The sequence below is a fragment of the Puntigrus tetrazona genome, chromosome 7 (genome assembly GCF_018831695.1).
Source record: "Puntigrus tetrazona isolate hp1 chromosome 7, ASM1883169v1, whole genome shotgun sequence".
NCBI classification, from domain to species: Eukaryota; Metazoa; Chordata; class Actinopteri; order Cypriniformes; family Cyprinidae; genus Puntigrus; species Puntigrus tetrazona.
The window spans coordinates 25,256,095-25,283,201 of record NC_056705.1 but is presented as its reverse complement, the minus strand read 5'-3'; the positions used below and the strand labels follow the sequence as shown (position 1 = coordinate 25,283,201).

Sequence of the window (27,107 nt, the reverse complement as noted above, 5' to 3'; positions counted from 1 at the left end):
CTTCAAATCAAAATGAGAGGAATCTATTCTAAGAATCTCAGTTAGAAATAGACGGTGAAACTCACAAGCGCCTCATTCGTGTCTGAACTTTATATTGTTTCGAATGGTCGGGCTTGTATTTCTGCACTGCAGTCAGTGTGATAGAGTTGTGTGTGTCGACAGCTCCGGATGAGACGAGCATTCCTCTGGTATAGTTTAATAGAAGTGGAGCTCTGGGATGAGAGGCTAATTAAGGGCAGAGCTGTGGCACAGGCCATCTGTTCAGGATGCTTTCTTTGAGCCCACCGTGCAAACAGGCAGGAGAGAGATGGATATCCGTATCAGCGCTAGCGAGAGCCTCGTAATGCATTATGAATGACAGGAGTCAATGAGTAAAATGGTTCAGGAAATATTCTGTCCATCTGGAAGCCTTTAGCGTACAGTCCGCATCTGTTACTAAACTGCTCGACGTTCGCAACAACGTTTTTTTTTTCCAAAACACATTATTTCAAAATTCTCCGAGGAAGGATTAAAAGATGGACATCTTGATCGATAGAAGTCTCGTGTTTTTTGTATTTTATTTTATTTATTCATAAGATACAGTGGTAAAGGAATAAAGACTCTAATACAAAACGTACATCAATATCTGCAGCTCTATGAAACAGCATCATCACTTTGGACAACCGACCACAACATAGTGACAGAGAAATAACACGTCTGGGATGTGTTCATTAGATGGAAGTCAACATTTACAGGGAGCTTCGATGGTAAGGTGCTATTCTGGTGTGAGAAACATGTCTGCGCGGTCTAATGGAAGTGCTGAAATAGTTTAGCACACAAATGTAAGCCGGTTTAAAGTGATTTCGACGAGCTTCAGCTCACTAGGTGCGGCCAACATACACTAAACCCTAAAACCGACGGAAAATAAATACCGTACGTGACCGATGGGAAGTAGATCTTCATTGAGAGTTTGGCAATATTCCTTTAAATCTGTATTGTGTGTGTGTTTATTTGATCTCTGTGCACACGGAGATGCTACAGCCTTGCTAACAATTGTGAATTAACGGAATAGTTCACAAAAAAGAACGCAAAATTGCTGAAAATATACTATAATATGGCTTTCGGTGAAAAAGTAGGAGTCTGCATCACAAACAGAAACAAACCGAAGCAGTTCTAAACAAACTTATGTCAGATTCTGATGTAAAAGAACATCCGAGATGGACTTTTTCAGTGTTGTTAATTATTTTAACCAGATGTGATAGTTTCAAGTTAAAGTACCTTAATGCAAAATGAGTTCCTTACAAACAAACAGCTTCCAAACAACTGCCAGGTTGATTATTTCTGGCTTATTGTGATGTTTTAATCAGCTGTTTCTGAATCTCCTTCTGACGGCACCCATTCGCTGGTTAGGAAGCAATGTAACGCTGTAATTTCTCCACATCTGTTTCAATGAGGAAACAAAATCCATCTACATCTTTAGATGGCGAAAGGGTACATTTTCAGCAAATTTCCATATTTTGGTCAACTATTCCCTTCGACTCAAGGGTTTACATACACAGTGTTATTACAGTGCGGTGGCAACAGCTAAACACACCTCTACTCATTACGTCATAGAACATCTGGATCATTTCGTCATCTAAGGTGTTGACCAATGCAGCTCATGCCTTTACAGAGCTATACGAGACAGGCTCGACATCCACAAAATTTCCTTGTAATGCTACTTCAGACGTGTCGTTATAGAAAAAGTAGCCTTTCTTCGTAGGCGGCGAGTATAAACTTTTCAACTAAACACCGATGGAAGTCAAAAGCACTATAATATGAGAGTCCAAAGTCGACATCCGTTCGAACTACAATAAATAAATAACAGAGGGTCATTTAATATTCATTTCTGCTTTGAGCTGCTTTTCACTACACAAGAAACGCATTCATGCATCAAATTCGATTTTTAAAATTCCTTACGGTCCCTTTTTTTTCTGCAAGTATTCACTTTCGTGCCGTAAGGGGAAAGTGGCGAGAACGGAGGTGAGGTGTCATGCAGTGTCGTTTCTGGGCAGCCTTTAAATATAGAAACAAATGTATGTATATACGCGTGTTTTGGAATGAGATTTCCTTCACTTTGTCGTTAATCTAACAGTCATGGTGATTAATAGGCACATTGTATATTAGAAACATGCATGTGGCGAAGCCATTGTGTTACGATGAATGAAGTGGGCAACGTTAGAACAAAAAAAACAGAAACGAATCTGATACGTGAATGTTTTGGAAGCACAGAATGTGTCCAGCAAGAATGTGTCTTATGTTTCGTTTCATAACGTTGATGCTACAGCGACTTTGCAATTGAGCTACTTAGTTAGCAGTCTCAGCTCGTATGTTCTAATGTACACAGCATCGATGCAGTTTTTGGAGAACAACTGTTTTACACCCTTTGGCGAAGTGTTTCCTAAAGCCCTTTCTAACTACAGTTTGTATCGTCTTATGCATTGATATCGCTTATCGCACATCTGCTGTTCACCTAATAAGATCTTCAGACGCGTTTGAGACTAGGAAAACAGCGGTCTCTGCAAACAGAAGGAAATATAAATAAATCACAGTGAAACTGATGTAAAACAGCGGTTCTCAACCTTTTTTGAACCCAAGACGATATTCGCAGGATGCTTAACTGATGGACCGGGCTCACATTGATTATTTGTGGATTATCGTGACGTTTTTATCAGCTGTCGACGGCACCCGTTCACTGCAGAGCAAGAGACGTCATGCTGAATTTCTCGAAATCTCTTTGGACGAAGAGCTCGTCTAGAGATGTTCTGAGCATATTTTAAGTTTTAAAACTGTTCTTTTAAGATTATGCTAATATAACTAAATAGAAATCATTTGAAGGCTTATCAGGAAGCTTGGTTTAGGCCCCCCAGTGGGCCCTTGGCCCCTCTGGTTGAGAACCACTGATGTAAAGGAGAAAAGAAATGAAACGATGGGTAAAAAATGTGGATTAAAAGCATATTGATTTTTGTGATGACATTCAGATTTCTATTAAAGATAACAATTTCTCATCTTTGCTAGTTTTTCTAGTTATTAAATTTACAAAATATCGTCTTAAAAAAAAAAACCTTTCCGTTTAGAAAAAGTAAATAGTAGTCAACATTTGAAGTGGATCAAAAACGTTGTCCTATTTAGGACAACCTTAATGAAAGGTTTTGATCCTCAAATGAAACCCAAACCAACCCAAAATTTGAAGAAAAAAAAACAACAGCAACAAAAAAAAAGAAAAAGTTGTAATAGACCTGTTGAAAAAACACAGTCAGTCATGCAGAAATACACATTTTCGTTCTAAAAAGAAAGACGGATATCTATTCCTATGTAAATATCTCTATTACGGCCTCAGGTTTATTAAGAGGCTCTCCGCTCTTCTCTGACCTCCAGAAGGGCACATTTCAGTAGTTGTTGAAAGCGCTGCTTGTGGTGTTGAAATCATCTATCAGTCTACCAGTAAAAGAGGACACACGTCGACATCTAATTACACCATAAGCAAAAGACAAAGTGAGGTGACGCACAAAAAAGTGGTCGATAGCCCTGTGCTCTCATGACGGCTCCCGCTGGGTCACAGGAAACAGGAGGTGCGGTGTCTGTGTCGGCCGAAGCGAGAGGTAACTGTGGTCTCCTGCAGGTGTCCGTTTCAGCTCTCGACTCCGGAGACCCCAGACGCACAATACAGTCCCTCTCGAAAGCTGGTTTGGTACAGTGACGTATGAGTGTGCGGGAGAGGCCTGGATTACAGGATCCTGTGGGAAACGCCGTCCTGAGGACTGCTGTCTGTTGATGTGTGTTTGAGCAGATCCAGGGGCATCAGAGGAAGGGGCTGGTTTTGTTCACTCACTACTGCCTCGTACGGCGGCGCCTCATCTAAAGGTAAGGCTGACAAAGAGATGGAGGCGATTGGCTGGTGCCTGAAGTCCTGCAGTCTGGTCGGGTAATGGGACGGGCCGCTTGCTGACACCCAAGAAGCACCGGCGAGCAGGTCCTCCATCTCCCGGCGATGGTGAGGGGCGGGATGCTCCCGGCACGGGTCTGTGAGGGAGTAGGGGGGCGGATCGTCCGTAGGAACATATATCTGCGTCCCTTGTCCCACGCACTCATCATAACTGAAAGAAAAGACCGCTTAGAAATGAATATATACACATCTGATTTTAAATAACATTTCAACAATATTATGTATTTATCAATATACTACACCACAGTCAATAACAATATTAATTAAAAGTCAATAATAACTATTTAGGGAAGCAAGTAGGACGTCCTGTACATGTGGTATGTTGTATTGTATCACCACTAGAGGGCAGAACATTTATTTATGCCAAGAATCACCTACACCTCCTCGCTAAACACCTATTTTCTGTATGGGAAAAGATACTGTTTGATATTATGAAGACAACATGGTGTGTCCAGAATTGAATAATTGACTTTTATATTTGAGACTTCATAAAAACTACACAAAAATGTTCTTGTAAATACTTTAACTTGCTGTCAGTATAGAACAACATATTTTGATAAATCCTGATTCATTATGATAGGTCAATTAATATTTCATCCTTTTCTTAACAATCAGCAGCTGCAAATTATTCACAAAAAACATTCAAGCAATGACATATGACACTAAAATGATAAAGATTAAATCCTATTTGTTGTGTATATATAGTATTTAATTTATTTTCTTTAGATTGGACCCCAGCCATATATATATATATATATATATATATATATATATATATATATATATATATATATATATATATATATATATATATATATATATAATACATTTAAGCCATTTTGCACTTCTGCAAATCTAAACTTCCAGTTCTCAAAAAGTATTAGCTTTCCAATAGTATTGCTTTTTTATGACTATATTATTAAGGTGATAATATTGTGTGTATGCTGTTATAACACCTGAATGCCAAACACTCAGTATTACTGACATTTGATTCTGTTTTTGTTCCTTCCCACCACACCAAATTGCCAATTTCAGGTTCTCTGTGCGATATCCTGCTGCACGGCAGACAAAGCTTCAGTGAAGCACATCAGATTTAAAGCCTGATGTGTCCATCCAAGAGAAAAGCAAACAAAAAGAGAGACAAAGGGAGTGAAATGGCCTACTTGTTTGTGTGAAGGTGAGTGTGTGTGTGTGTGTGTGTGTGTGAGAGGTGAGCTACATTAACCAGGTTCACGGGCGCTTCCAGTAAAGTGAAGCAGTCTTATGCCTGTGACCTCAGCGTGAGCAGAGCACAGAGTGTTAGAAAGAGTAAGAGCGAATAGCAGCAGGGTAATTGGATCTTGGTATGGTTAACCATATCAGACTGTCAGTGAGAGCGGAAACGGGATGCTAGAATTGGTTTAAGCTGCCACCCCAGGCTTACACATGAGAGATGAACAGAGAGAGAGAGCTTCGTGGTGGGCACAAAGATCTCTGTTATAGACACGACGTAAAAAAAGATGTGTGGATGGTTTACAAAAATGTATTTTTAAAGAAATCAATACTGTTAAAGGATGTATTAAATGGATAAAAGTACAGTAAATATAATTGTAATGATACAAAAGATTTTAGTTTGAAATAAATGTCATTTTGTGCTATTTTTAATAACATATGAGAATCCTTAGAATATGCTTCCGCAACAAAATTACTGCAACTATTCTCAAAACAGACAAGTGGAAATGTTTCTTGAGCAGCGAATCAATAAATCGAATTTAAAAAATGTTGGTTTCAGGTTTAAGTGAATAGGAATTATGCATATATTACTTGTAAATAGATACAATGAATTGATATATGAATTGTTTGTTGAATTAAGCTGCCATTTGTGGACGTGAATATTTTTGGATGCTTCTACCATCGTAATAAACTGATTTATCAGCGAAGGGTCTCTCGTGCACTGCCTCACCTCCTCCGTCAGGCTTCAGTGAGGTGATGAGGGCTAATTAACACACCACCTGCTCGACTGGAAGAGGTGATGATAACAGGGACTGAGGCCCATTAAAGGAGTGAGTAAACACCCCCCAAAAAAGTGGTTCAGATTAAATCAGTTTAGTTACATTCTCCTAAAGTTTCTGTTTCCCGTTTCTCTTCCCTTGTCATGATCGTACCACACGATGAACACGAAAAACGCCTCTTCGTGTGGACTCTGAATAACATCTGTGCTGCTTGAGGGTCAGTCTTTAGCTTTGCCTCTGAATCTCTAGTTGGCTGAGATTAGAGCAGCTGAAGTTATCAATCAAAAACAGATACACTGGTGTGTAAATGCCACACTTATTAGTAGTGCATAATGTCATAATGTCAAGGGTTAAAATTTATATGATGTATAAATATTATATTTTTAATATAATATTTATACATATTATATTAAATATTATTAGAACCCCCAACAGATGTGAAAATATTAACCCCTTTTGCCTACAAAATGTTCATATTTTTCATGAAACATGAAAGTGACTCATTTTTTCCACTTTGAACTTTAATATTTCCTCATCTATCTGCAGTATGAGCAGTTTTGAGATACTGAGCTTCAAAGTTTTTCCATTCCATGGACTTGCATAGATAAAACCCCAAAATGTACACAGCTTACAAAAGAAGCATCACATAAAGTAAATAAGAAAATGTGAATAAGTCTAATTTTGACTAAAAAGTCATAACTTTATAATTCGAGCAGCACATCTCTCTGGCACAGTGTTAATATATTTCCTGAGAACCTCTACAGTAATGGTATACCATGCCTTGTGCAACTCAAGCCAGAAACTCTTAGTGCTTTATGTGGAAGCCCATTTCTGTCAAACAAGGAAAAAATAATGCTTCATATTTATGACTTTTTCCAATTGTGGTGAAAATGTTTGCACTTTAGTATTTAAAAAACAACAACATTTATTTGTGAGTGCAAGAAAAGGTGCACATTAACTGAACATACCAATCGAGATATCAGCACAGGTGGAGACCAGCGCAAACGGGACCCCACGCCTGGAACATTTCACACCGCCACCATAAGCAGGTCAAGCAGTATTGACAGCTTGGCTGAATGCTCATAACCCCACAATGCCCTGGCACACGTCCCTGAGAATACTGCACTCAGATGTACTGCGGCGTCACTACGTCTTAAGAATTACACACTTCGGCAGTCTTTGCTTCTAAACTTGGCAATGATTGCCAATGACTACATCCTTTGGACTGTATACAAATGCATTATGCAGTGTTTTCATTAGGGTTGTGCTTTATATTGTGTTACATTATGAGATTGGCTTTGCGTATGCCTGTGAATCAAACAGATACCCCCCATGCAGTTCACTTCAGCCCATGTACTAAGATAAACAAAACCACATTGTAATTTGTAATTCACTAAACTGTCATGGCAGACACCCAAATCCACTATCATTTTATAAATAATACTGTTTTTGTGTCATGGACTGCACAGAGAGTTTTTTGGTAAGATTTACTTTGAATGTGGACTTCAAAGAAAACTTGCTTTGGTGTTTTCAGAAATTCTATCAATTCTATCTAATTCTATCATTAATCTGTTATTTATTCCAGAATAAACAGTTTTGGCTGAGGGCAAAATTTTTCATGATATATTTTGTATAACTTCAATGCTGTATGTGAGAGCACTGCCTTTGTACTTTTGACTGAATTGCCTAGCAAATTTAATGATGGCTGTTGTTGTTTTTTCTTAAATATTATTAACCAATAAATACTATTTATATAAATAATAGTAGAATTTTTTTTAGTAAATTGGTTGTTTAGTGTGTGTGTTATTTATTAACTTTCAAATGTTTGTCACATAGCTCAAATTGTGCTTTTTAATAAGTGAAATCTAGTATTTATTACAAAATGTAAAACGAAACATTTTAGTTTTACTTTGTTTTTGTCTTTACACTCCTTCTTTTTTGAATTAAATCACAGCACAGTAAAACTATACTGTAAAAAAATTACCATGATTTTAACGGAAGAAATAACTGTAAAATGCTACAGTAAAAATCTGTTAAATGGTTAATGGCAAATTCCTGTAAAATGTACCGGTGAAAACGTAAACTGAAGTTCCCAGAATTCCCTGCTTTGCATTTCAAATTTTGTTTGAATTTGATGGGTTTTTACAATCACTATGTTTCCACTTTGTCTAATCAGTTATGTTTATTAGGGTTGTATTTTGCATCTAATGTTGTTGAATGTTTTTAGAACATGTTTGTGTGAATGACCATATATGTCCATACATTTAAAAGCTCTTTGTGATGGGCTTTCGATAGGTTGGTATATCAACATTATAGCAGTTATCGAAATTATAGTATTCACTGTAAATTTTACAGATTTAGTTTTTACAGAGTACATACCACAAGGAAGAAAACTCCATCTTAAAATTGTGATGTAACAAAGGTAGCTTAATTTGACTGATGTGCAGCTGTTTTTGATTGGATGGAAAAAGTCGATTGTAAAAAAAAATAAAATAATGCAGGGTTTAAGTGAAAAGTCCAGCAGACATCATCAGAGAGAAATTTCACATAAACATATGCATAGGTAAACTGTTCACAATAAGATCATTTAAAAAACAAACTGAAAAACTTCGACAGGTCTTGCTGGATTAGGTCTAAGACTTTGATTTATAGACTGGGTTCAGGATTCAACTTAATTTTCCATGTAGACCTCTACTCCTACAGCCTGATACAGTTGTGTTCATTTAAAGGTTCACAACACCTGCTGTGTCACCTGTAATCAATATGAATAAGACGTCCGTTGTTACCCTGGTTACCCTCAGCGGTGTGTTTCCCTGCTCTTCATACATAAATAATGACTCCGATCGAGAGTCCTCCATGTGCGAGTGTGCGCGCGAGGTGCTATCGAGATAAAAGCACATTCAAAATGTCGACGCAGGCCCTGCGATGAATCACCGGAAAAAGGTATGAAAGCTAATTTGGTCTTTTCTGGATGATAAGAGGGTATAGCACGGAGATCTGTTAGGACTTTCTATATCCCTCCGTGTGAGTGTTACATAAAGCTGTTCGCTCTCTTCCGAACAAGGTGAGAACTGTTTTGCACCATCCAGCTTTCTCCTCAGGGACCCCTCCACACACACTTACCGAGATGCCACCTCAACTGACAATAATTCATTAATCAGGCTATGCAAATGTCACAGCCTAGTCATCACTGTGACTCTCATCTTTCCATATCCATAAATAATAAACAGCCTGCATTTGCTTTAATGCCCCCCTTCCCGCAATTGTTGTTCCCGAGAACAAATATGAGCATCAGTTGTTTTTGCACCTTGGGCTAATGAAGAAAGTTCCCACTTCCCCAGAGAGAATGAAGAACAACACCTGCGGATGACAGCAATTCAGTCTCTGTCATTCCACACTCAATCTTTCAAATTAATTTGTACAATAAAATAGCTAACGTTTGAATGCAAAAATAATATTATGCATCAACAATAGTAAATGCAATAACAATTTAAATTAATAATATTTACTAATATAGTGAACCAGTAATCATTTTAATATGTTATTTTGTGCTCAATAATCGTCCATTATCGCTGGAATCAATTATTTTTGCGTTTATTTTCAAGTTATTTTTAAACATTTTCATTATTCTTTGATCAACTGAAACGTCAATGAACAATTACTTTTGACTGTCAATTTTGATCAATTTACTGCATCCTTACGCCATTTACATTTTTGTTATCTTACTGATAATAAACTTTTGAATAAAAAATTAATTAATAAAATAAGCAGCACTGTTTTTAACAACAAACATAATACATTTTATGTTTGAATGAAAGTTTCTTTAGCACCAAATTAGTCTTTTAGAATGTTTTCTGAAGAATCACATGACACTGCCATCATAGAAACATTTTAAAATATATTAAAATACAAAGTTATTTTAAATTGTAATAAGACTCCAAAATATCACAATTCTGCCGTATTAAATTAATTTGATCAAATAAATGCATGCTTGGCATGAGCGCCCCTTCTGTCTCCGAGCCAGCAGAGGGAGCCCTTACCTCTGGATGCTCTGTGATCACTCCCTCTGCTGCTACTTCCTGTTTGTAAGACTATAAATACTGAAGCAGGCCTTGATTGTTTATTTGTTTGTTCCTAGTTAGCCTAGCCTTGCGTTCCCCTTGTTATAGATTCTTTGGTTTTGACTCTGCCTGTCTTTGATACTCTGATTGTTTGCTGCCTGAGCCGACCTCTGCCTGTTTTTTGGATTCCGTTGTTGCCTTGCCTCTTATACTCCTGTTTGCTGTGTTTTGACGTCTGCCTGCTTTGACCATGCCTTCAGCCAATAAAAGCCTGCGAATGGATCCGCACGCCTCAGATCCCTCATTCGTTACACCTTCATCCTTAACATTATTTTTTTTAACTTGAAATATACATGAGTGAAGATTTCACCCCTCATGTAATCACACAATTAGTGTTTCAACCGCAGTAACTAAAACCCCTTGTAAACAAAATGCCCCGCAGCATTTCATTTATTTTCATTTAGGCAAGTATTCAGTGTCCACCTCATTATTTGCTAGAGAAAGTCAGGTGAAGAGCATTTTGCAAAATTAAAAATTATATAGGTTATATCAAGTAAATGTAACCTATAATAATTATATTTCAACAACAAATAAATATTGCATAGTTTAAAAGTTGATTTAAAAACAATTTTGATTATAATAGTAAAAATACATGGTAATTGAATTTAAGTTTGGGGTCTGTTGTTAATTGTAACCTAAAGTAAAATGCTCACTATAGTTTAGAAAAGAAGCTGAGGAAAGTTTTTTATCCCTGTGAAAATTTTATTCTAAATTAATATATTAAGAAAAGGTTATTTGTTCGGTAAACGATAACAAACCGTCCATCGCCAGACGGCCAATGAACCGTCCAATACTGAACTGCCATGTTAGTTTACCGTTACACCCCTACTATAAATATATATAGAGTATACACACACACACAAATACACTGCATGTGTGTGTTTCTGCGATCTGCCTAGCTTTTTCCCGCTCTGCGGAAGTGGCACTTCACGGGCTCCACAGGTGAGCAGCTCATATACATGCCCTGAGCGCAAGTTCCCAGGTGCCATCTGTGGCCATAGCAGCCCTGGCATGAGTCACATGCCACAGCCCCTCCCTGCCAGTCCCACAGAGACACAAGCACAGCCACACAAACACGCTGCCATTCTCTAGCAATGGGCTTGCACTTACACCCACTGCGCCAATGGCTCTTCATTCCAAAGTCCTGAAGACATCAAAGAACAGCATAGCGGTGGACTCCATGTTAGAGTCCACATATGTGCATGTAGAATAAACTGGCAGGCTCCCAAAGGTGGCATGTGGAAATGCCTAGGTAGCCCAATCCCTGCACAGCACAGTGATCCTATGCAAGCCCACACACAATTTGCTTCCTCTACGCACATATTTTTTGTAGCTACGTTACTTTAACTGTGAAGACAGAGAGCCCTGAGTTTGTAATACGGCGGCTGCAATGTGCCAGTGGTGATAAATGCACATTATGATGTGACTGGAGGCTCGTCTCCTCTGATCTGAAGAGTGATTCCGCTCCCGCTCATTTCTGGCACAGATGAATGAAGGCCAGAAGAGAGGCAGGCAGTGATGGAGAGCTCCGTTCAGCTTCAGTGCCTTAGCAGCTGTAACACCTCCTCCTCTCGAAACACTCCAAATTCACAGATACCATACTAAATGCTATAGAACACTGGAATCCAGGTCTCACTGTAAAAGATGCCACCTCTGTAAGATACCAAATCATTTAAGCAAATAATTATCAGACGAGCAAGACCAAAAATCAGCACGGCTGTAATTTAGCCACAAGCAATCGCATCGGCGCTGATGTGTTAAAAATTATATAACAGTTCGATACGCCATTTCTCAAGAATAAGACTTTGTTGTTTAGTTGAAGACAAACAAAGATTTTCAGAAAAATAATCAATTTCTGTGAATCCATATAATGCAAGTGAATGGACCCTCAAAGTTGAAGCTTAAAAAAAACTTTTTTTTTTTTACAGTTTCCAACATTAAAAGAATAGTTCACCCATTAATTTAAATTATGGCATATTTCACGCCATATACCTATACGCCTTCGGGGGGTTATCACGTCACATAACTGACTTCTGTTTTTTTCCCACATGAGAGCCGATTTCCGGTACGATGGATGACGTAAGTTGCCGGATATTGGCACGGAGTACAGTATAATGTGAAAATTTTAAATATTTTTGTTACAAAAACCCATCCATCTGCTTCAGGTGTTTAGGTTAGTTTCACGAGGGATATATCCAATTTACGGAGCTTCAAAATAAAGGCTGTTATCCACCAGCATTACCAAGCTTAAAAGAGCCAGGATAAATTTTTTTAAAAACTCCAACTGTGTTAGCCTGAAAGAAGAAACACCTATGTCTTCGGGGTGAGTAGATTATGCTGGATTATATAATTAAAACTATCCTTTTAATTACATTTAACGCAGGGGCAGAACTAGGTTTGGCTACAAAAGTAACCTGTGGTCAGATGAGATGTTGTCAGGCTATATTTTGGCAGTAAAAATCATTTTCCTTTCCTGTCAGCCATAATACTATGCCTGTAGCATGCTCTTTAATTGCACATGCAAATGCTGCTGTACACTCTATATTATATTAAAACTCTGTACCTTATTAAAACAGATTAAACTACAAGTATGCAATGTCATAGTTTTGTCGTCACTCATGTCACAAAGCTACACTGTTGCGCTATAAAAGTTTATTTAAAAAAATCTAACGTTAAGTGGGATTAATTACAATTAATTACTAAAAAGTGCCATTTTTTTATGGATTAACAGAATTAGTAAAAATACTAATATTTCAAACCACTGTTCAGAAGCACAGTTTAACAAAATATTTGCGCTGAGCTTCAGATCCATCTGATACATCTGGGATGGGCACTACACAGCAACACACAGCTGTGTACCTGAATGAAGTATTGTTGTTGAAAGGCTGATTCAATGACTCATTCATTAAGGGTCACTTTTTCAATCACGGATGAATCAGTGTTGTTAAACAAATTGATTGAATGAATGATTTATTTACTCACTCATAAAAGATGACACTTTTTCCTGAATAAATCAGCATTGATTAACTAATCAGTTGAACGATTGATTTAATGACTCGCTCAACAAATTGGCTGAATGAATGATTTAATGGCTTTACCATCTGAGAGCTAGTAAAAAATCCCCAACACTAACACATAAACTGACAGTGCATCTGGAATGTACAAACACAGACAAACAAACTATACTCTTGAAACTCTGCGTGGCCAATCAGATTGGAGGACTGGAACCCTAACACCCTAATAATGTTCCATGAACATTGTTTCACTGCATAAAGCCTTTTCAATGCAGAGCAAAATATGTTCAAGAGTGTGTAGTGGTAATCTTCCATCATCTTACTACATCCACTCACAAAGGTGTGCGGGTATGGACTGCTGGTCTCTAATTAAATTGAGTATCTGGACTGAGGGTCGGATATCTCTCCCAAACAGAATTACACACTATTCAGTAATTCTTAATAGGCCTCCAGGCCAGCACTAATATGCTATATCAGTCGTAATTTGCTTTTTAATAGGAGGAGGCTCCGCTCTTTCAGGTAGCTCTTGCTCCCGGGGAGAGGTAATTTCACCCTGTTCAAAAGCCCCTTCACAGAGCTTCACCAGAGGGCTCTGCCAGCCTAATGGAACTGTCATAGAGATGTAAATAACATTGGCACTCTGTGAAACAAGCCATGAAGGGCAGGCAAGTTGAGCACAAGCATGACCCTAACTAAACCTTTCCTCTCTGATATGTAACACACACACACACGCACACAGACAGACAGCCACATGCTTAACAATTTAGATATTTGTTATATAACCGAGGAAGCAGTTCAGTATTGAGAAAGTGCTAAATAACTTAACTAGACAGAAGCACTTTGAAAGCAGATTAACTGACTCAACAGTCAGGTCAATCAGAAGCGATTGTTCTGCATGAAGTCACAAGTCAACCTTGACTTTGTTCGAGTCAACATCTTTGACCGTGGCACGCAACAGTTTTCCTTTAGAGCAGGGACACATTTAAAATATATGACCAGGCAGAGTTTTAAATTTAAAGGGGGATAAGAGGGCAAGATGGGTGGGTTGTAGCACATCTAGAATATTAACAAGCTCATGATTATATCTCAATATAATTTTCCAAGACTGTTCAGTCATGTAAACTAATATTCATAAGCTTAGCCTTCACTTTGTTACCATTTACAAATAATTGTTCCATATATGCTTGATTTGCATGTCCTTGTAGATATCCCCCACTGTCAAAGTATGAGTAACAACAGATCACCTTTACTGTATCACGCAAAATATTTCAACTCAAACTTGATTTTGATAAATACCGGTAGTTAAAATAATGGGCTAATATGGTCTGTAGCTCATATCTGAAAATTACAGTATAAAACTAAAATGACTTTAAATCCAGTCTCCTTACATTTTACTAAGCAATCATTCTTTTCACTTACTTATTGAACTTTCAGCTAAATTATTTGAACTTACAGCTAAAGATAGATATATAGAAAATATTTGATTTTCTAATGAATTGAAATCAATGACCTCATAAGGAGTATTTGAGTTCTAATATCATTTCTAATATCATTGAGCTCAATATCACTTTTTAAAGACATTTTTATCTCTCCTTCGGAAGCTAAACATTCCAAATCACTATGACCTCATAATAGAATGTTCCTAATATAGTCATAATAACTTTAGATTATACGCTATTATGAAGTCATAAAAAAAACAGTATATAAAGCCTATCCCAAAGGAGGTTATAACAGTTTTGGAGTTTGCTTAAAATAAAATAATACAATTTATAGATCCCAAATGGATAGATTGTAGATATTTGATACATAGTATAGTTATAATGACTCCGAGATGAACAGTTATCCCTGAGGTCATAGTCATTTTGAAATGTATCGCCCCAGCTAATGATTTGGTATTGATTTCGTAATGCATTACAAGGTTATGAAGTTCTTTAGTTTGCGCAATCAAATTGCTTTTGCCGTGCTCTTATAAGTATGACTAAAACAGCAATGGCCATTTGAGCTGATTTCAAAATTTTAGGATCTGGTTTTGACATCCACGCTAAAATCAGAGTGTTGGAATGAGATCTTTTAAACAACACACCTTTCTCGCTTTGAGACATCCCCCTGTGACGGGCTCCCCTACCCGAGGAGTATTTTATGGGTCGCTGTGTGAAGGCAGGCAGGCTAAATGGCAAGGAACGGAACTGACAGATTCTTTGAAGATGCCAATTAGACAAGCTGCCATTTAGATCAAACACACCAAGCCTTTTTCAGTGCAAAGGCATGGCATTTATCAGCAATCCCTGCTTGTTAGGAGAACTGAAAAGTTGAAGGTGTCCAACCCTACTAACAGGATGAGGAAGGACTGTGAAAAGTAAAACCTTCTGAACATAGAAAGAAGAATAGAAAAGAGAACTGAGAAGAGTGAATACACCTGGTCCATCTGGTTCCTTGCTAATGCTTTTGACCAATTTATTTGTCTTATTCCCAATTTTTCACGCATTACAAAAAACTCTGGTTTTAGCTTACAAATGTACGTAAAGTTTGTGTTAACACAGAGCAATTCAGCTTTTTCCAGACACCAGAACTAATCTAACTGGAAAAGCTTTCATTATTTTCAAACAGACACTTCAAGAATGAATGTCTGAATCTGATAAGATGGGTGCAAGTTACTCTTCAAGTCAGGCTGAGAGAGAAAAGAGTGAAATATAGTTAAAATATGGCAAATTATTCTGGACTATTTCTATCTTAAGCATCTCTAGCTGGCTTTTAACATGGTTATCAGCTCATGCTACTCTGAGGCCTTTAAAGACTGGGACGACGGAATGGAATTCTTTAACTTCATTAAAGAGAAGTGTGGCTTCTCTGTCACAGCCGATAAAATGATCTCATTACCGATTACGCATGCACATGTTCCCTCCTCTACCCTCCCCTGTACATACAAAATATATCCACACAGACTCGATCCAGAGGTAAAAAGTGACTCACTGAGGTGGGGAGTCTGGGTACATGACGTTGACTTGAGACAGCGTCTCCACATATGAGTCGAAGTCAAATGCAGGAGGAAAGTCCTCAACACAAGTGGACCTCAGCTCTCCAATGGAGCCACCATATGAGAGGCCATCTGGAGCTGCAGAAACAACAGCAACAAAACAGGATCATTTCTGTTTCTCGTGTTTTAAAAATGTTATTGAGAGTGGCATTTTTATAATTGTATTTTGCATATTACTTTATTTATACCCCCCCAAAAAAAATCTGAAAATGAATGGTACGTTAAAAAAATATATATATATATTCTTTGATTGTTTATTTATGCCTGCCACACTCTAAGATAGAAAACCTAAGATATTTTGGTACATCCAATGCTTGACATGTGAGAACAAAGGATGTTTGACACATTCGATCTTCCTTATACCATACTTAATGAATGTGCGCTGATCATTAATAAAATCTGCTTGGCATATAAAATAATGATGTCTCTTTAGAAGGTTTAACCCACTATGGATTTCCTTTACAACCTCTTTATGAACTTTCTTAACCTTCAACGTTCTGGTTGACTATCAATGGATGGGTAGGAATCTCAAGAGATTTAAAATAGAAATATCTGTCATTTGTGTTTCAAATATGAACTTTGGAATTATGAATGGTGTGAGCTATTACTGTAAAGCATTGCATTTATAATGGCAATAAAAAGTTTATTTTTTATATTTCATTAATGCACAATACATGTAAACGCATGAAGGACCATAGCAACATATGCATGTGCCTCATAATCTGTAAAGATCAGATTGAAATGATTAGGGATAAAAATAAAGAGGTAAAACGGTGTTTTCACAGTACAATGAACACAATCTAAAAGGAAAAATTTATTTTTCATGATATGACCTCATTAAAAATGTAGAAATGTCAGTGCATGAGCCAAAAAAAGAAAATCAAACTAAGTGACATTTAAAGAAAGATGGAACAAACTAAACAAAAAGCTTGAAAACGACAAAACGGTTAAACACAACCATGGTTCATGATCAAATAAACCAGTGGTTACTCTGCTAGGACATAAAAAGTTTAAACTAAACCTAAATCTTCATAATTTTGCAGTTTATGTGGAGAGAGAAATATGTTGATCATATCACTAACTACTGAAGAAGGCTAACTGATAGAAGTACAGTAGTAGTGCTATGGTAGAACTGGTCTGAGCATTCAACAAATCAACTTGTCATGAATGTCATTATGCCAAACAGAAGCTACAAACAAAACCATCATGTGTTTTTGATATGTTGTGGAGCCTATTAAGTTAGAGCACTGACCGTAGCTGGCACGCAGGTGGGGGTTGCGCAGGCGGCTATCTTTGCGCAGGCTGCCCACAATGATGGTGACGCAGGAGAGGAAGAGCACCAGGCCGATGACGATGCCAGCCACCACCAGAGGGGACACCAGCAGGCTGGCTTCATTACCCCCTTCCTGGCAGTCTGGGTACTCATGAGCATGACTGCTCTGGTTCGAGCTCACTGTACAGGGAGACGGTAGATGTGCGTAAGGTCCACAGAATGATGAGGATAGGAAGATGGAAAGAAAAGAAGGGAAAAAAAAGACAAAGACAAGACGGATGGTCAGTTTTTGAAGCACTTTCAATAATTTACAGCAGCAGGTGTTGCATAATACACAAAAGAGACATTTTCTTCTTTCCCACACAGATAGAAAGATCATACCGGTGTGGGATTATGTCAGTTAATATATAATAGCCCTGCTCTGAGACATACACTCACACTCGCAAACCCACCTCTCTGAGGACCGCAGATCAGGAACGCTCCCCAGACTTTCATCCCTCAGTGGATTAGATTCTCAAGTCTGCGGTGTTTAAATTTTAATCCTGACCCGTTTGAATTTTTAAATATGCGGGGTGGAAGACTTTCGTGTCAGCTCGCGAGAAGCCCAACTCCAGCCATTAGCTCCTCTCTGACTTCTTTCACCCTTTCCATTAGGACCAGAGAGAAGCCAAAATAGGCCAGACACACTCTCACACATACACACACAGGCTACAGAGATACAGACAGATTCAATAAAGCCTATTGGGAAAGATGATAATATTAACACTCTGTGGGCTTGATGCCTCCAGTCCTTCCTGGAGATAAACAAGACAGAAATCAAATCAGTGTATCTGTGGGGCCAGCACAATGCTTCAATTGTATCCATATTTATTCTAAGGACAAAGGAAACATCAGGAAGTGTTTAATGCCATCTGAAAATTTCTTAAACTTCATAAGCTGCAGATGGAGTATAACAACAATAATAATGATAAAGTAATACAATTTTTATTTTAAATAAAAGTGTATGGTAATCACTGGCTGTTTAAAATATCCCCCCCAAAAATCCAACAAAAACCATACCACTCAACTATGTTTTATTATAAGTGTGTCATTCACATGCCTGTCAATGTATGCAATTTGTGTATCGTCACACCACAGGCTGTTCAAAATACCTGACAGATTCAACACAAAAAGATTACCAGGCAATCACAAGACCTTCTCGACTTCAACAGTTTAGCATTTTTACCATCACACGTGCTTTCTCACACAAAGCGGGTAAACCAGAGCAATAGAGAAAGTCACTAAAAGTGTGCTGCCACTTGACAGTTGGCTTTTTTTGAACGTCAGACAGAACTGAAAGCAATTATGAACATTAACTGATTTGAACTGGTTTGTTTTCAAGATAATGTGCAATAATGTAAGTTTAAAATATAAGTACAAAACACTGACATTTTTTTTATAAATATTGCACTCAGAGAAAATCAGCTGTGCTGTGAAGTACATATTTGGCAAATAAAAAAAGGTGCGAAATGTTGGTCGGTTATTACATTTTGAAGGTGGAATACAGCAATACACTGTTGTTAAAATACCTAAATGTTCCTGTGACTCTAGAAATATGCCGTGAGAAACCTGTTTGTGTAACCTTTCAATTAATTAAGCAAAGGAATATAGAAATTAAGTAGCGCTGTCAGTTAAGATTATATAAATTAAAATATATTTTCAGCAAAGTTGTCAAAATATAAATGTATGTTAATGTTAATTTATAACGTTACAATATATATATATATATATATATATATATATATATATATATATATATATATATTATATATATAATATAAATTCTAAATGCTACTTTGAACAGCACGTTCATTAAAAGATTGCAGCTTTTCACAAGAACATTTCAACACTTTGCACAGTTTTCAACACTGACAGTAAACAACAAACAAATAGTTGTTGCATCAAAAAAGCATATTAGAATGATTTCTGAAGAACACATATTTCACAATATTGCTGTTTTTAATCTTTAATCAAATAAATGCATCCTTTGCAAGCATAAAAAAATATCTTACAAAAATTTTAAAAAGGTTTATCAACCCCACCAACTTTTGAATTGTAAAATACATGTACTACAGATTTAAACTTAACCCAGAAAAGTAAGTAGTGAATAAAAGTGAAGCATTTGCTCAACTATTCATTCAACTCATTCATTCATCTGCATTTAGATCTGATTTATTGTGTGCTAATACATGGGTCGTAAGTGCCGGGGTTGGCAGTGAGGTCTCTAAAGACCGCATGGTTGCATCTCCAGGACTACAGCAGCATGGCAACCTCCAGGCATCCAGATGGAGTATGCTAACATGTCTGCTGTGCCCTCTCCCTCGAAATGTGTGACATTATGAACCGAATGCAACTGAGATTGCATTTGGGACATCAGTTCACTCCCGTTAAACTGAATTCAGCATAAGTGTGTGGCTTATGTAAGTTGTAATGTCCTTCTACTGTCCTTCCCTCTAGCTCTTGCATCCTTGTCCTGTCTAAGAAAAAAAAAAAAAAACACATGGCTTTATGCTGAAGGTTGCAGCAGACCAACATACAACTCTATTGCATAATCACAACAACTTATGCTTTTCCTGCCCTTCTTCGGTCTCTCCTTCTCACGCACACACACAACAACACTCACACTTTCACCATTATTCTTCTCTCCTTTCTCTTGTCATGCTTCCCACTGGGAACAATCCAATTCTGTGCCACAGATTTCTATAACTGCAGCCCACATTTTGTGTTCAACATTAGGCACTTTCTCACACTCCCATTTTCAGTTCTACACTGACAAAATACTACTCTATTTTGTGCTGTACACTCATCAGCACTATAGTAAAGGGACAGATTCTCACTGTTAACTAATTGCTAATTAGCATGCCTATAACACAACGTCTGTTTATTAGCGCTTATAAAGGAAATATTCTGAATAATCATATTCTACATCCCTAATCCTACCCAATAGCTAAACTTAACAACTACCTTACTAACTATTTAAGTAATAAATTAGGAGTTTGAGGCAAAAGTCATAGCAGTGGTTAGTTAACAGCAAAAATGAAGCCTTGAAATAAAGTATGAGCATATATTCTCTGAATACAAGTCCTAAAAGCCTCAATTGCTGATAACAGTTAACGGTAGCCATTGACTTCCACAATGTTTTTGCAAAAGTCTTTCTGCGAAAGTTAAGGACTACAGTCAACCGTCTGGTCAACAGCTTTGTTAAAATATATTTTCTTTTGCACTAAATCAGAAGAAAGACACCCTCACAGAATTGGAACAACATGAGGTTAAGTAAAAGATGACGGAATTTCCATTTTTGGGTGAACTCTACAAATAAAATACATAACTTTCGAAATTTAAGTCTACCGAAACTAAGTTGAAAAAGGCTTGTTCTAAAAATCTATTATTCTGATATCAGAAACGCATCTTATACATCCCAGTGCCAAAGCTTCTTCGTACATGGCCTACATAAATAAAAACTGAAAGCCCAGACTAGCTATAAACTGTTAAAATAATCCAGGATTATACCTGAATCTTCACTGTAAAAAACAAAAGGCTCTTCGAGCATGCGAGGCAGCAATATGCTCATTGCTGAAACTGTACTTGGACCTCCTGTTACTCGGCACCACTCGGCTCACGTGGGCAGTGTGAATAACCTGTTCATATGGACACAGAAATAAATACACACTGCTTATGTGCAGCTTTGCAGTGTAGAGTGAAAAATGTTAAGGGGTCAAAGAGCGGGTGGAAAATGTTTATATAAAACAGCCTATTACTATTTATTCACTATACTGTACTCACAATACAGCAAGCCTTCAGTACTTGGTTACACACGGTACAAATATTAACAAAAATGTATCTTATTTTTTTACCAAAGCTGTAGAATATGAGAAAACGTTTTCCATCTGCCATCATTCCACCATTTTTTTGTTATTTAGACATATATCTCCTCATGTTGATGGCAAGCGATCATATTTCAGATCATCAGACAACATTTCAACACCTTAGCACCTCTCTGTCTGAATCAGGTATATCGTCTAGAATATTTTCTCTAGTTGGCATTACAGTCTTAGGCTCATCTGTGAGCTTCAGAGACCAAAGATAGCAGGAACAGAATAACGCAGAGATGGTGATCTGTTCGCAGAAGAATGTCTGTGATATGACTGTATTTATGTAACATTATGGTCCTTTCAAAAGTCTTGCATCAGAACACAAACCCTGCTTTGGGCATCAGATTGAGAAGCACTGCAGACAGCATCATGTCAGGGTAAAATGAGGTTGCTAAGAAGCAAGAGTAAAATATACACACTTAAAAATGTATATGAGATTTGAAATAAGTTCTGGCTGATTACTGAAGCCTCAAAACCTTGCTCTTGATGAATTTATATTAGTTCAGGAATTTCTCAGATTCCTCTCAGTGTGATTACTGTACACATAAATAAACAGCACTTGCAGCAGCATTTACAGAAACACAAGCATTTCATTTAGATCTCTCAGCAACAAAGATGAAAAGTGTGTGAAGAGAAGGTCACTCCTACCCACACATCCAGCAGCACACAAACACACAGAGAAGCTTCTAGGGAGCTGATTCTAATAAACACAAGTCCTGATTTGTTTCACTGAATATTACATGACTTCCAAGAAGAGCGCAAATGGTTCTGAATCAAATGTGATTAATCTAAATTTGACTTTCTGATGATTCTCTAATGATTCTCACAACCACAGCTAAGGCAAGGCAAGGCAAGGCAAGTTTATTTATATAGCACATTTCATACACAATGGTAATTCAAAGTGCTTTACAAAAGAGGAAATAATTAAATAAATAAAATAATTACAAGATTTAAATAACAATAAAAGAAATTAAAATAAAATAAAAACACTGATTTAAGATAAATTGAATTTAAAGCAAAAAGAGATTAAAACAGTTTAAATAAAAGAAGCAAAGTAGCACAGTTTGGACGCAGCACAGTGCTCATTCTGTAAATGCACAACTATACAGATGAGTTTTGAGTCTGGATTTAAAAGTGACTAATGTTTCAGCACATCTGATCTCTTCAGGAAGCTGGTTCCAGATGCGAGCAGCATAATAACTAAAAGCAGATTCTCCTTGTTTGGTGTGAACCTTTGGTATTTCTAACTGACTTGATCCTAGTGATCTGAGTGGTCTGTTAGGTGTATAAATAGTGATCATATCTGCAATGTATTTAGGTCCTAGTCCATTGAGTGATTTATAAACGAGTAAAAGTGCTTTAAAATCAATTCTAAATGTCACTGGAAGCCAGTGTAAGGACCTGAGGACTGGTGTGATGTGCTCTGATTTTCTGGTTCGAGTCAGGATCCTGGCAGCAGCGTTCTGGATGAGCTGCAGCTGTCTGATGGTCTTTTGGGAATGCCAGTGAGGAGACCATTACAATAGTCCACCCTGCTGGTGATGAAGGCATGGACTAGTTTCTCCAGGTCTTGCCTGGGCACAAAGCATCTGATTCTTGCAATATTTTTTAGGTGATAGTACGCTGATTTAGTCACTGCTTTGACATGACAGCTGAAACTAAGGTCGGTCTCTAGAATCACACCAAGATTCTTGACTTGCCTTTTGGTTATTTGACCCCTTGAGTCAAGATATGCATTCACCTTGTGAACTTCATCTTTATTTCCAAATGCAATGACCTCAGTTTTCTCCTTGTTTAACTGAAGAAAATTTTGGCACATCCAACTGTTGATTTCATCAATGCATTGGCAGAGTGAGTCAATGGGGCTGTAGTCATTTGGTGATAAGGCTAGGTAAATCTCTGCGTGTCGTCAGCATAGCTGTGATAGGCAATTTGATTCTTTCTCATTATTTGACTTAGTGGGAGCATATACAGGCTAAACAAGAGCGGCGCAAGAATTGAGCCTTGTGGGACTCCGCATGTCATGGACGTCCACTTAGACTTATGCTCTCCTATACTCACATAATAACCCCTCCCCTCTAAATATGACCTGAACCAGTTTAGAGCCATTACAGAAAGCCCGACCCAGTTTTCCAGTCTGTCTACAAGAATGTTATGATCGACAGTGTCAAACGCAGCACTAAGATCTAGTAGTACCAGCACTGATATTTTACCAGAATCAGAGTTTAGGCGAATATCATTTATTATCTTAACTAACGCTGTCTCTGTGCTGTGGTGCGGTCTGAAACCAGATTGAAAATTATCCAGATAACCATTTGAGTTCAAGTAGCTGTTCAGCTGATTCAGAACTACCTTTTCAATGATCTTGCCTATGACCGGAAGATTTGATATCGGTCTATAGTTACTCAATATACTGTTATCAAGATTTCTCTTTTTCAGGAGGGCTTAACAACCGCAGTTTTCAGGGCGTTTGGAAAAGTCCCAGAAAGAAGTGATGTGTTCACCACTTCTAAGATGTCAGCTTTTAAACAGTCAAACACGCTTTTAAGAAAGGATGTGGGAAGTGTGTCAAGACAGCAGGTTGAGGATTTTAGGTGCTGTACTACTTCCTCCAAAGTTTTGCTATCAATTGCGTCAAAAACACACATAGTGACTCCTTTTTGAGATTTTGGTTGAATCTGACATATCTCTACATCATCTGATGTTTTAATTGCCTTTCTGATATTTTCGATCTTCTCAGAAAAGAATGAGGCAAACTCATTGCATTTGCTGTCAGAAAGCATTTCACTGGGAATCTGACTTGGGGGGTTTGTCAGTCTCTCAACCGTAGCAAAAAGAGTGCGGGTGTTGTTCAGGTTACTATTTATAAGGTTTGAGAAAAACTTCTGTCTTGCTGTGGCTAATTCCACATTAAAAGCATGCAGGCTGTCTTTATAGATGCTATAGTGGATTTCAAGTTTTGTCTTCCGCCACGTCCGCTCAGCCTTTCTGCATTGCCTTTTTATGATCTGCACTGCTGTTAATTTTCTCCAACATGACTTTTGTCTGCCAGTCTTCTTACTGACTTTCACAGGTGCAATGTCATCCATGACATTCTTAACTTTTGAGTCAAAGGACTCAAAGCTAAATATTAGAATATAAAAAATATAGCACATACACTCTGTATCAGTCTGAGTCTGATCAAGCTTTTATCCATTGAAACGTAAGCATAAACAATGCTTTAGAATTATGGAAAAAGAAAATGATAAAAATACAAGATTCTGCTGACACTGATCATGAACCTATGAATCTATGGACTTTGTTTTCATTGCTCATGTGGCGTGTGTGACCTTTATTCTCTCGTTAATTGTATCATTATGTACAGGTGTGAGGTGTTCATCATCATCCTCATTAGTTACTCTTTAAAATTTGTATTCTGTTTAGTGCTTGTTGTCCGGTCTCATCTATACTTCGACAATGTTAACTTTGTCTATACTATGTCGATGTGTTAGAATGTGTTGACTACCCTCCTTGTTGGAAACTCTCTGTACAGATTGTTAAAGACTGTTAATTGTAATTCTTCATCTTGGTGCTTTCTTCCTGCACCACACCATGACAAAAGACCGAACCAATACGAAAAGTAAAATGGTGTGTTTATTTTTGTTTTTTTCGATCCAGGCCCTTTCCTCTCTCCTTCGTCTCTGCTGGTACTGTCCCGCCTAGAAGAGGCTCCCGATACTCCATTGCCTGCTCCTCGAAAGCAGCCTCCAGTACCCGCTCCTTGAGAGTACCCTCCAGTGCCTGATCCTTGAAAGCGCCCTTTAGAGTTAAGCCCAGAGGAGACTCACTAATGCCCGCCATCCCAGCTCCACCACAGACTTCCAGCTCTCCGTCTCTGCATCTGTCGCCACATCTGCCCCGAATTGGCTCTCCGGATCCTCTATGTCATCTTGGCTCATTGGCTCTCCGTCTCTGCATTGGGCTCCTCCTCCACCTGCTCCGTTGCCATCAGTCGGCTCCTTGGTCACCATTCAACCACCATTGCTCCTCCCTCTGACGTTTCCACCATGGGCAGCCATCATGGCTGTTGCCTGGGTCCCACCTGGCTCCTCCTCCTGATCTAAACACCTCCTGTTTCCTCCCTTCTTCAAAACCTCCCTGGCTTCTACTGTTTCCTCCCTGGCCCCTTCCTCTATCACCACCCTGGACTCTTTATGTCATCCTCCTCCCGGTCAGCCGGCCACCACCTGAACCTCCTCCTACCTGTTTGTATTCTGTTTCTGCCAACTCCTTTGCCATCCCTCTGTCCCCTTTCTTATACAGTGCAAGGTCACACCTTCCAGGAGGGTGAAATGTCATAACTATGGATTTTTGTTTGTTTTATCCCTTATGTCCCATGTGTGATCTAGTCTCTCTACTATCACAACCTGATTTCTTTCTTTAAATTCTACTTGTTTCATAACGTAAATAACAGCTTATACCTTTCAAAATGTTATTATACTTATTATACTATTAATGCAAATATTCTGTAATCTATTACGTACATATCTGATTAATGCATTGCGTTATTGCTTAGTTATACCGGGATTACACTTGGAGGAAGAATACCTGTATGGCTCACTACATGACATGGTTGAGTGCAAAACCAAGTATAGAAGACACTGCAGTCGTGAATATGTAATGCTACTGATTTGGAGCAAAACACGGACGGGATGTAAACACAGCAGGAAAATCTGTCAGGATGCCTTGGTCATAACATCTGTAAATATCATTGTGATGATTTGACCTTCTAAGAGTATATGTATCTGTCATAATACGACTTGCTATGTCGCTAGTCTCTGCAATGATGTGAGGTGACAGGGATTTTAGAAACTAAAAATATCACAGAGACAGAAAAATAGGAAGGTAGAAAGCTCTATATCCTAACTTTCTATCCATCAAATAATCCCAATAAACGATAGAGTTTTCCAATGTATTACTATATTATGTAGTACAAATGTGACACTGAGGACTGCTGCTGAAAATTCAGCTATAAAATCACAGGAATAAATTACATTTTGAAATATAGCTGCAAGCAGCAATCATAACCTGAAGCCAATTAAGATGATTTTAGTGAAAAATCAAAACAATCACTAATAGTATGATTTAATGGCTTATCACAGTAGTTTATGGTGCAGTAGTTGGTGCTGTTACCAAATTGATGTGGCGTGGTCAAGTGGTGGTGACAATGGCACATTGTGTTAAAAAATGCATTTCTTTTTACCTTATTTCGATTTACATTATTAATTTTTCCAAACTCCTCCTTTGCATGACGCTGATCTGTGGTGACAGGTCAAGTGGGTGGGCAATATGCTAAAGTTTCTTGTTGATGTCAACATGAAATACTTTGGAACTCATTTTAAAAATGACTTGTTTCAACTCTTTTTTTGAGAGACAATATTTTTTAGGCGTGGCGCTTTCATTCACTTAGAGCTGTTATACACTGAATGAAAGGATCTTTTTGACGATCTGAATCAAATTTGGAGAAAATCAGACAAAAGCTAAAAAATTGGGATTAGTTTCATCACTTCGGGAAACCCCTTTCTGCAACAAATGGAATCCCATAACACAAAGGCAACACAAATACAAGCCTCCAGATTAAAGCTGAACTGGTGAATTTAACATCAACTCGATGCGAGAGTTAATTCAGTTATTGATCGTTGTTCAGGTTGCTGTAAACTTGTACAAATGTGTGAGTGTGTCTTCATTTGTTAGATTATATGTCTTATATTTACCTAACAAAGCCTTATTTCTATTGAAAAGAGAAGTATCTTGTCTTAT

The 27,107-nt window shown here is 37.8% G+C and overlaps 1 protein-coding gene across 3 annotated transcripts in view; it reads right to left on the bottom strand.

Moving 5' to 3' along the window:
* Positions 1–534: 534 nt before the first annotated feature.
* bean1 (brain expressed, associated with NEDD4, 1) overlaps positions 535–27,107 on the bottom strand; it is a 42,379-nt gene continuing 15,806 nt past the window's right edge. For 2 of the 3 annotated variants that reach the window (XM_043245572.1, XM_043245573.1), the window contains exons 4-6: positions 17,377–17,577; positions 16,061–16,202; positions 535–4,115 (exon numbers count right to left, since the gene is read on the bottom strand). In XM_043245572.1, the coding sequence (XP_043101507.1) occupies positions 3,746–4,115; positions 16,061–16,202; positions 17,377–17,577 (713 nt within the window). In that variant the 3' untranslated portion in view covers positions 535–3,745. Of the gene's footprint in view, positions 4,116–16,060; positions 16,203–17,376; positions 17,578–17,849; positions 18,279–27,107 lie in introns of those variants that run through there. The other variant, XM_043245574.1, reaches the window with a different exon arrangement.